This window comes from Palaemon carinicauda, chromosome 34, assembly GCF_036898095.1.
Source record: "Palaemon carinicauda isolate YSFRI2023 chromosome 34, ASM3689809v2, whole genome shotgun sequence".
Classification (NCBI taxonomy): Eukaryota; Metazoa; Arthropoda; class Malacostraca; order Decapoda; family Palaemonidae; genus Palaemon; species Palaemon carinicauda.
This window is the reverse complement of record NC_090758.1, coordinates 77,990,739-78,003,238: the sequence shown is the minus strand read 5'-3', so window position 1 is coordinate 78,003,238 and position 12,500 is coordinate 77,990,739. Positions and strand designations below refer to the sequence as shown.

The 12,500-nt window shown below is 29.3% G+C and overlaps 1 protein-coding gene across 5 annotated transcripts in view; it reads left to right on the top strand.

Annotated features, from left to right (window-relative positions):
- Positions 1 to 12,500, top strand: part of LOC137626496 (protein shank-like) — a 76,460-nt gene that overhangs the window by 32,697 nt on the left and 31,263 nt on the right. For all 5 annotated transcript variants that reach the window (XM_068357524.1, XM_068357522.1, XM_068357523.1 and 2 more), the window contains one exon: positions 11,917 to 12,042. In XM_068357524.1, the coding sequence (XP_068213625.1) occupies positions 11,917 to 12,042 (126 nt within the window). The remainder of the gene's footprint in view (positions 1 to 11,916; positions 12,043 to 12,500) is intronic.

The window sequence follows — 12,500 nt, the reverse complement described above, 5'->3', positions numbered from 1 at the left end:
AGATCGAGAAAGAAAGATAAAAAAGAGAGGGAAAGAGAGAGAAAGAAAGAGAGATAGAGAGAGAGAAAGAAAGGTAGAGAAATGAAGAAAAAGAGAGATAGAGAGAAAGGAAGAGAGATAGAGAGAGAGAAAGAAAGAAAGAAAGAGAGGTAGAGAAATAAAGAAAAAAGAAAAAGTGAAAAAGAAAGATAGAAAAAAAGCAGAGAGAGAGAGAGAGAGAGAGAGAGAGAGAGAGAGAGAGAGAGAGAGAGAGAGAGAGAGAACTATACGCTCACGTACGCACAAACTCACAAACACATATTGGGATTTACGCAAGACCCCTTAACAGGTCAAGAAACAGCTCACAATATAGTATTTTATTATCTTTCCCATCGAAGCGTTTCATTCTCGCAATAGACCCCAGAAAGGAAGAGTTAATTATTATCTGAATTAACTCTTTATTAACTTTCACGCCACGAGTAGTTTATTAATTAAGGTCAATTGGTAAGGTCAGGTCAACCGTGCCTTGAGCCCGTGTGGTTTCGAAGAGGTCAAATCGATTTGATTTATTAATTTGATTATAGATTTTTTTTTTCTGTGTTGATGTTACTACTACTGCTACTACTACTACTACTTCTACTTCTACTATAGATTTTTCTGTTACTACTACTACTACTACTTTAGATTTTTCTGTTACTACTACTACTACTACTACTACTACTTATAATAATGATAATAATAATAATAATAATAATAATAAATATTTCATTTTCTAACTTTGAAACGAATGAACTAGTGAAATATAGTAGTTCATGACTAGTTTTCTCTCTCTCTCTCTCTCTCTCTCTCTCTCTCTCTCTCTCTCTCTCTCTCTCTCTCTCTCTCTCTCTCTCACACACACAAACTTTTGAATGAGGAAAGAATTAGAATTAGGAGACAAAAGTAGGCAGTGGATTGTAAAAGCGTGTTATAGTGTGTGTGTGTGTGTGTGTGTGTGGGATAGGTTGACAGGGTCCTTCAGGACCTGTCGAAGACATAGGACAGGTCAAACAAGGAACAGGTCTGTGGGAAGTAACCTGGCACGGTTCTCACAGCCCAGGTTGACTACTCCCTCGATGGTGACGTCATGAAACTCTTAAAAAAAAGTTCGTTAAAACCGTTAACGTTTGAAAACGGTTATTTTTTCAAATATTTGAATTTTAAAAAGTTTTCAAAACCGTGAGAATTTAGAAGTATTTTAGATAATTTTAAAAAAAATATATTATGCAAATGTATGTATGCATATATATATATATATATATATATATATATATATATATATATTTATATATATATTATATATATATAAATATATATATACATATATATATAAATATATATATATATATATATATATATATATATATATATATATATATATTTTATATACATATATATAGTGTATACATACATACATATATACATACAACAAAAACATCAACAACAACAACAACAGTCATTTCTAGTCCACTGCAGGACAAAAGCCTTAGATATATCCTGATTCATGTATGGGGTTTAGCTCTTTTCATCACCACGCTGGCCAGTTCATGTCGGTGATGATGGGAGACTATAATCTGATCGCTCGCAGAAAGCCAACCTAGTATGGCTGTCCCTGACTAGTACGGCTTTGCTGATCATGGCGATACGCAAGCCCTTTCACCACGTTAAGGCGTCTCCACTCTGTGTATAAAATTTATATATAAATATGGAAGATATACGTCATATTTTTAAAGGTATATACAGTACATGACTATTATCACGCAATGATTTCACATACGACTGCCCAATACATTTAAGGTCTCGATAAAACAATCTACTGACCTAGATAAGATAGTAATCAGAGAAAGATGGCGACCAAAACACGGCCACAAAAGGAAGTATTGCAAAAAACAAAAACTAATTTTTCATATACCTGTTATTAAATGCCTATATTTCATTAATCGGATGAGAGAGATGGAGAAAGAGCTATTTTGAGTCTGTTTAATGGTAGTTTATGATGTTATTATACTGCTTTTATAATTATATTAAACCTTTTTCATGCAACAATATCATGTGAGACTGAAATTCACACGCGTTTCATATGGCAGTGTCTGGCATCTATCCTTGTCACATTTTTATCAGCGCTTGCAACATTCACCCAATGATTTCCTCATTCATATTGAACCTTAAGTCACCAACTAGAATGATCTAGTGACATTCTCTCATTTAAAACATTTAAATTATTAATTATCATTATTTAAAAATATGGGCACACTTATGGAAAGTTTGGCGGGAAAAGCAAGAAATTGCCAGAAAGCACTTTCGAGCATGATCGGCAGATGCTGCGAAGTCCATTATTAATCTCTCGTACAATCGCTCCGTTCATCCCACCAACGTAAGGTATTTTTCATTACTTTATCTTGATAATCCCGTATTATCTTGGATCTCTTAATTGTGTAATCTTCTTTTGATTTTATTGAGAAGGATGAGAGCCATTTGAAGTACCCACTTGTCGGTAATAGCTGTTTACGTCGTAAAGATGCCAAGAGTCGCTGGATAGAATAATTTTGTTGCGTCGAACTGTTTTGGTTTGTTTACACTATATTTTGATAGAGTGGTAGGTGCCCGGTAAAGCTGGGAATTGTATAATGAACTATAGGAATTGATATATAGGTAGATAAACAGATAGATATGAAGGAAATTGACCTATAAGCTCGAATATTCATAGATAGAAATGTCTTGAGACATGTTCCCCACCATGATGTTTAAAAAACCTGGTCAGTCAAGAGGCCAAGATAAGTTTTTTAGTGATTAATATGAGCTCATGATTAGTAATAGTTATTTTTAATAATTCTACGCCTTTAATAGGTCGATGTTTCAATGAATATTAGTTATATAATCCTCGTGTCTTTATCAGTTCTTTAAAAGACAACCGGAGCTTCAATCTAATCTAGACTTGGTAGACATAGAAAGAGAAAAGCTAGCTTCATCTTAGGCTGAAGTTATACAGTCGCCCTTTGTAATATGGAAGGTTGTAGGGCTCGAAGGAGAAGAGAAGGTTGGATAGAATTCCAAAGCTTTGGTAGCAGGAGGAAAGAAAGTGTTACTGAAAAAGACAAATTGAGATAATCCAATTTAGGAAAGGTAGCCTAACACGGTTCCAAATAGTCTTTTAGGGAATAGTTTTACTCTTGAAGTTATTGGAACCTGAAATGAAATATACATGAGAGAGAGAGAGAGAGAGAGAGAGAGAGAGAGAGAGAGAGAGAGAGAGAGAGAGAGAGATTACCAATCATTTCCTTACATTTGTTTTTAATATTTGCTTACAGATAGATATCTTGAAATGTGTAGCTCTGTCCTCCAGTCCTAAGAGTAGTTTTGACAATAGGATCTCTAATCTCTCTCTCTCTCTCTCTCTCTCAATGGGTCTTTTCTTCTCTGTCCCCTATCTGCCTTTTGAGTTGCTGTAACCAACTTAAGTTTCGAGAGGAAATCTTAAATGGCTTTACGCTGGAGTGAAATTGACAGAGGCGCAGAATGAAGAAATTTGTTTATCAAACTGACTAGATGGAATATATTTGGAGTGATTCCACTCTTATAAGGTGGGAATTGTTTGGAATGCTCTATACTATAAATTACAACCCATAATAGTGTACTATCTACCAGGTAGCACTTTGAAACTACCTTTTATCATAAATAAAAACTTGTACGGCCCAGGTATCAAACATAAAATCTTCAATCGAGCTATCAATTCGATTTTCCTCTTTAAGAAATATCTGAAACAGTTTAGCCTGTAGTTGAATTATTTTCTCAGCCAGGAAGACACTTGGGGGAGGAGAAATAATTTGATATCGCGTCCTAGATTCTGTAACAATGTTATATCTTGGGTTAATATCGTTAACTCCCTTTGACTTCATCGTTTTAACACCGTGCTAAGAAATAGGCCACGCCCCTTTTGTTGAGCGGAGGTAGTTGCCAGATGTCGCTATTGCCTTTCTTCTATATTCTTAGCAACGTTGTGATATTTTATTTTATCGCAATGTAGATTTTGTACCAAGTTGCCAATAATTCTCCCTTGACTTATATCTAGCTTTATTAATTAAGGGAGTATTAGAAACTAGCTGATTTAAGAAATAGGCCACGCCCCTTTGTTGAGCGGGAGGTAGTTGCCAGATGTCGCTATTGTCTTTCTTCTATATTCTTAGCAAAGTGTGATATTTTATTCTCTTACAATGTAGATTTTGTACCAAGTTGCCAATAATTCTCCCTTGACTTATATCTAGCTTTAGGAATTAAGGGGGTATTAGAAACTAGCTGATTTAAGAAATAGGCCACGCCCCTTTTGTTGAGCGGAGGTAGTTGCCAGATGTCGCTATTGTCTTTCTTCTATATTCTTAGCTAAGTGTGATATTTTATTCTTGCAATGTTGATTTTGTACCAAATAGCCAATAGTTTATTACTTCTCCCTTGAATTATATCTAGCTTTAGTAATTAAGGGAGTATTAGAAACTAGCTGATTTAAGAAATAGGCCACGCCCCTTTTGTTGAGCAGAGGTAGTTGCCAGATGTCGCTATTTTCTTTCTTCTATATTCTTAGCAAAGTGTGATATTTTATTCTCTTACAATGTTGATTTTGTACCAAGTGGATAATAGTTTATTAATTCTCCCTTGACTTATATCTAGCTTTAGTAATTAAGGGAGTATTAGAAACTAGCTGATTTAAGAAATAGGCCACGCCCCTTTTGTTGAGCGGAGGTAGTTGCCAGATGTCGCTATTGTCTCTCTTCTATATTCTTAGCAAAGTTGTGATATTTTATTCTCTTGCAATATAGATTTTGTATCAATTGGCCAATAGTCTATTAATTCTCCCTTGACTTATATCTAGCTTTAGTAATTAAGGGAGTATTATAAATTAGCTGATTAATAATGTTTTTTAAACATTTGTACTAATAACTATAGTCCATTTCTTTTAGCGATGCATATTTGCACCGACTCGCGGCGGTGCCCTTTTAGCTCGGAAAAGTTTTCCGATCGCTGATTGGTTGGACAAGATAATTCCAACCAATCAGCGATCAGGAAACTTTTCCGAGCTAAAAGGGCACCGCTGCGAGTCGGTGCAAATATGCATCGCTAAAAGAAATGGACTATAATTGACTTTTTTAAATGCCTATGAATAGGAAAATGGATTTGTCTAAAGGTAGAGTCATTTTGTTATGAAGCAAGACCTGATATGTAATGAATCTGTAGTTAGGAGTAATCATTGATTGGTAAATACTAATCACTGTTAACCTCAGTTTCAACTTGGTCTGGGTTCGAACCCTTGCCCTACCGTGAGCTGTTATCATAGAGTTAATAGCCCCTTGGGTCTCTGATCCCTAGGTATAGCGAATTCGATATTAATAGGTATTTCTGGCTTAAATGTATGAAAAACAGGATTAAATGTGAAAATGTGGCTATAAGTGGTATGGTCAATGTCATACAAGTTTCCTGGACCAGGGTTCGAAACCCGGCCGGTCAGATATTATAGTCTTTTGAGTGATTTCGCCTGGGGCCGTGATCTCGAGGTCGTTAAGAGAATCCAGACTTCAATGTATTGATATATATGGCTTATTTGGTATGTATATATATATATATATATATACACACACATATATATATATATATATATATATATATATATATATATATATATATATATATATATATATATATATATATATATATATATATATATTGGCATACAGGTATCCTGGACCAGGGTTCGAAACCTGGCCGGTCTGATACTATAGTCTTTGGGTGATTCCGCCTGGGGCTCAGATCCCGAGGTCGTTAAGAGAATCTAGACATTAATGTATTGATATATATGGCTTATTTGATATATATATATATATATATATATATATATATATATATATATATATATATATATATATATATATCACTGGCATACAGGTATCCTGGACCAGGGTTCAAATCCCGGCCGGTCTGATACTATAGTCTTTGGGTGATTCCGCTTGGGGCTTTGATCCCGAGGTCGTTAAGAGAATCCAGACATTAACATATTAATATATATGGCTTATTTGATATATATATATATTATATATATGTATATATATATATATGTGTATATATCTATATATATATATACATATATATATATACAGTATATATATATTATATATATGTATATATATATGTATATATATCTATATATATATATATATATATATATATATAGTATATATATATATATATATATATATATATATATATATATATATATATATACAGTATATATATATATATATATATATATATATATATACATATATATATATATATATCACTACATTCACACCTATTGCAAAAAAAGAAAAAACATTAAACATACCTGCCATTCAATGTTGATTCGTTAGTTCGTATGTTTGTCAATGGTATGTGTGTACTCAGTGATAATGGGGGTGTGTAGCAGGGCCAGGGGGAGAGGGAGAGGAAGGGTCCTCTAGCGAAGTGATGAATCAGCAAGTTTAGCCAAGGGGCAGCAGATCCTTTGGGAAAATCCTATTTTTTTCCCACTAGGAGAGAAAATCCTTGAATCCCAGGCTGTGGTTTATTTACATAAATGTCCAAACGTTTATCAGATCAGATAAAATTGAATTTACATTGTGATTATAATTTATGGAGTCTCTCTCTCTCTCTCTCTCTCTCTCTCTCTCTCTCTCTCTCTCTCTCTCTCTCTGTGGTATTTTCCCATGGCTAGGAAGTGCAGAAATCATTCAGATATTTCTCTGTCTTGTCTTAACGGTATCTTTCAACGGTTCACAGAAGATATTTATATCAAATAACAGTTATATTATATTATATATATATATATATATATATATATATATATATATATATATATATATATATATATAACTTTGTCGTGTGAGACACATTACAAAGAAACATTATTTATTTATTTATTTATTTATTCAATTATTTATTTATTTATTTATTTACTTATTGGTGGTTTGCCCATTTTTCCGAAATATTTTTTTCCTTGCAATGTTGCTAAATTGCAGTAAAATAGGGATTTATTGCAATTTATGGCCATAATTTAATTAATTTAATTATTTAATTGTTTATTTAATTTGTTTAATTTGTTTTTAATTCACAAAAAAAGTAGCGATGTCCAATTAAATTTAGGTTTTTATCAAATTGAAAAAAAAAACACTTTTTTTTAATTATTCGAGATAAAAACCAACTACTGGGAGTTGGTTTTAAAACACTGGGAGATTTGGTTTTTTTTTATGCCACAAGAAAGGAAGATTAGTATGGTTTTTAAACTCGGTTTTAAAGGCATTACTTGTTTTTTGGTTTTTAATTCCAGGAAAAAATATGGGGACTATATTATGCCTTGTTGGTCGGTTTTGTGTTTAATACGTTAAAGAACATATTTTTTTCTAAATCCAGAGAAAGGAGATATTACTTAATTTTGCTTTTAAAGAAACATTACTCAATTTTACTTTTAATTAAAGACATTACGTAATTTTGCTTTTAATTTAAAGAAACATTACTTAATTTTGCTTTTAATTAAAGACATTTGATTTTGCTTTTAATTTAAAGAAACATTACTCAATTTTGCTTTTAATTTAAAGAAACATTACTCAATTTTACTTTTAATTAAAGATATTACTTAAATTTGATTTAAAGAAACATTACTCAATTTTACTTTTAATTAAAGGGACATTACTTAATTTTGATTTAAAGAAACATTACTCAATTTTGCTTTTAATTAAAGACATTACTTAATTTTGATTTAAAGAAACATTACTCAATTTTACTTTTAATGAAAGACATTACTTAATTTTGCTTTTAATTTAAAGACATTACTTAATTTTGATTTAAAGAAACATTACTCAATTTTGCTTTTAATTAAAGACATTACTTAATTTTGATTTAAAGAAACATTACTCAATTTTACTTTTAATTAAAGGGACATTACTTAATTTTGATTTAAAGAAACATTACTCAATTTTGCTTTTAATTAAAGACATTACTTAATTTTGATTTAAAGAAACATTACTCAATTTTACTTTTAATTAAAGACATTTCTTAATTTTTATTTAAAGAAACATTACTCAATTTTACTTTTGATTAAAGACATTGCTTAATTTTGTTTTTAATTTTAAGAAACAATACTTAATTTTCCTTTTAGTTGAAAATAATGTTTGATTTTGCTTTTGATTTAAAGATACATTACTCAATTTTGGTTTCAATTTAAGATATTACTTGATTTTGCTTTCAATTTAAAGAAATATTATATACTTAATTTTGCTTTTAATTAAAGACATTACTTGATTTTGCTTTTGAAATGAAGAAACATTACTCAATTTTGCTTTTAATGTGAAGAAACGTTACTCAATTTTGCTTTTAATTAAAGACATTACTCAATTTTGCTTTTGATTTAAAGAGACATTACTCAATTTTGCTTTTAATTAAAGAGACATTACTCAATTTTGCTTTTGATTTAAAGAGACATTACTCAATTTTGCTTTTAATTAAAGAGACATTACTCAATTTTGCTTTTGATTTAAAGAGACATTACTCAATTTTGCTTTTAATTAAAGAGACATTACTTGATTTTGCTTTTGATTTGAAGAAACGTTACTCAATTTTGGTTTTAATTTAAAGAAACATTACTCAATTTTGCTTTTGATATAAAGACATTACTTAATTTTGCTTTTAATTTAAAGAGACATTACTCAATTTTGCTTTTAATGTAAAGAAACATTACTCAATTTTGCTTTTAATTTAAAGAAACATTACTCGATTTTGCTTTTAATTAAAGACATTACTTGATTTTTCTTTTAATTTAAAGAAACATTATATACTTAATTTTGCTTTTAATTAAAAACTTCACTTGATTTTGCTTTTGATTTGAAGAAACATTACTCAATTTTGCTTTTAATTTAAGAGACATTACTTGATTTTGCTTTTAATTTAAAGAAACATTACTTGATTTTGCTTTTAATTTAAAGAAACATTACTTGATTTTGCTTTTGATTTAAAGAGACATTACTCAATTTTGCTTTTAATATAAAGAAACATTACCCAATTTTGCTTTTAATTAAAGAGACATTACTCGATTTTGCTTTTGATTTGAAGAGACATTACTCAATTTTGCTTTTAATTAAAGAGACATTACTAAATTTTGCTTTTAATTTAAAGAAACATTACTCAATTTTGCTTTTAACTAAAGAGACATTATTCAATTTTGCTTTTAATGTAAAGAAACATTACTCAATTTTGCTTTTAATTTAAAGAAACATTACTCAATTTTGCTTGTAATTAAAGACATTACTCGATTTTGCTTTTGATTTAAAGAGACATTACTCAATTTTGCTTTTAATTTAAAGAAACATTACTCAATTTTGCTTTTGATTTAAAGAGACATTACTCAATTTTGCTTTTAATTAAAGACATTACTAAATTTTGCTTTTAATTTAAAGAAACATTACTCCATTTTGCTTTTAATTTAAAGAAACATTACTCAATTTTGCTTTTAATTAAAGAGACATTACTCAATTTTGTTTTTAATTCAAGGAAACATTACTCAATTTTGCTTTCAATTTAAAGAAACATTACTCAATTTTGGTTTTAATTTAAAGAGACATTACTTAATTTTGCTTTTGCGAAACATTACCCAATTTTGCTTTTAATTAAAAACATTACTTGATTTTGTTTTTAATTAAAAACATTACTTGATTTTGTTTCTAATTAAAAACATTACTTGATTTTGTTTTTTATTTAATGAAACATTAATCAATTTTGCTTTTAATTTAAAGAGACATTATTCAATTTTGCTTTTAATTTAAAGAAACATTACGTAATTTTGCTTTAAAATAAAGAAAAATAACTTTTTAACTCCAGATTAAAGATATATATATATATATATATATATATATATATATATATATATATATATATATATATATATATATATATATATATATATATATATATATATATATATGATTATTTCTTAAACGTTATCTCTATTGCAATTACATTTATAACACAATTCTCTCTTTGTTATAAATACCTTTAGCCGATTATATCTGATAGAATTATCTCTTGAATAGGATTATCTCAAATCCAATTCCATTTAATACAATATTATCTGCGATTATCTCTCGATAAGAATCATCTCTCTAATTCAGTCGCCACCATGATCTCTTAAATGGCTAATCTCTAATGCAATTATCTCTTTAATGAATTATCTCTGTATGTTATCTTTTAATGCAATTATCTCTTAACGTAGTATTTTTTATAAATTATCTCTACAAGTTGTTACCTTTTGTCCAATTACATGTTTAAGGGAATTATCTCTTTAAAACAATTATCTCTAATGATTGTCTCAATTTAAATATCTCCAATTTGATTTTATCTCAGATGTAATTATCTCTTAATACAATTATGCCTTGGATGTCTATCTCAAACAGTTATCTCTTATGTGATTATCTCTTATTATGATGATCTCATAGATGTAATTATCTCTAATGTTATTATCTCTTAATGTAATTTTCTCTAACATGATTTTCTCTAAAACATAATTATCTTGAAAACCTGATTATCTCATTAATTGAATTATCTATCTTTAAATTATCTCTAAACCCAAATTATCTCGCAAACTATTAACTCAATCGAATTATCTATATTTAAATTATCTCTAAACCCCAATTATATCTAACACTATTATCTCATTAATCGAATCATCTATATTTAAATTATCTCTAAACTCCAATTATCTCTAATACTATTATCTCAGTTATCCGATTATTTTTAATGCAAGGATATCTAAAAAGCAATTATCTCTATGTAATTATCTCATGAATCCTGTGATCTCAAATGCAGTTATCTCTGATTAATCTGATGATATCTAATTCAATTATCTCTGACCTAATGATCTCTTAAATGCAATTATCTCTAAAGCAATTATATCATTAGTTCTATCATATCTTGAACTTATTTATTTCTAATCCAATTATCTCCCATATGATTATCTCTCCTTACCTGTGATCTCTTGAACTCAATTATCTCATTAATCAATTATCTCTTTAATACATCAATCTCTACTATAATTGTCTTGTGAATCCCATGATCTCTTGAATGCAATTATCTCATTAATAGATTATCTCTTTAATACAATTATCTCCCATTAATTCAATTATGTCTGATAGAATTATCTCTAATATTATCTTTCATGACCTATGTTCTCTTGAACGCAATCATCTCATTGATTATCTCTTTATTGTGATTATCTCATTAATCAAGTTATGTCTTTATTATAATCATCTCTAATATTTTAATGCAATTATCTCTCATTAATCCAGTTAGTGTCTTTAATACAATTATCTCTAATTATCTCACTACCTATGATCTTTGAACGCACTTATCTCATTGATTATCTCTTTAATGTGATTATTAATCCAGTTATATCTTTAATACAATTATCTCTAATGTAATTATCTCTCACTACCTATGATCTCTTGAACGCAATTATCTCATTGATGATCTCTTTAATGCGATTATCTCATTAATCCAGTTATGTCCTTAATACGATTATCTCTAAATATAATTATCTCTCACTGCCTATGATTTCTTGAACGCAATTATCTCAATGATTATCTCTTTAATGTGATTATCTCATTAATCCAGTTATATCCTTAATACAATTATCTCTAAACATAATTATCTCTACCTATGATCTCCTGAACGCAATTATCTCATTGATTATCTCTTTAATGTGATTATCTCATTAATCCAGTTATGTCCTTAATACAATTATCTCTAAATATAATTATCTCTATGATCTCTTGCACGCAATTATCTCTCACTAATCCGATGATCTCTCTGTCTCTCCCCCTCCTGCAGGAACTCCGGGAGAGCTTCAACTACGGGCTGTTCTGTCCTCCGCAGAATGGGCGGGCGGGGAAGTTCCTGGACGAGGAGAGGCCCCTGGGAGACTACCCACTCGCCACGCCCTTAGGATACCTGGAGGTGAGTGGGCGGGCGGGCAGACGGGCGGGAGTGGGCGGGGTTTATGAGAGAGAGGGTGTATTTCCTCTTTAGGCTTGTGATGTTGGGAATTTTTATATTATTATTATTATTATTATTATTATTAACAATGTTATTATTATTATTATTGTTATTATTATTATTATTATTATTATTATATATATATACACACAACACACACACACACACACACACACACACACACACACACACATATATATATATATATATATATATATATATATATATATATATATATATATATATATATATACTTTCTACATTATGCATGAAAACCTTATTTTGGTATCTAAAATTATTATTATTATTATTATTGTTATTATTATTATTATTATTATTATTATTATTAATAATGTCTAACATTTCCAACTCATTCAATCATCAAGAGACAAATTAATAAATCTTTATCACAAATCTAT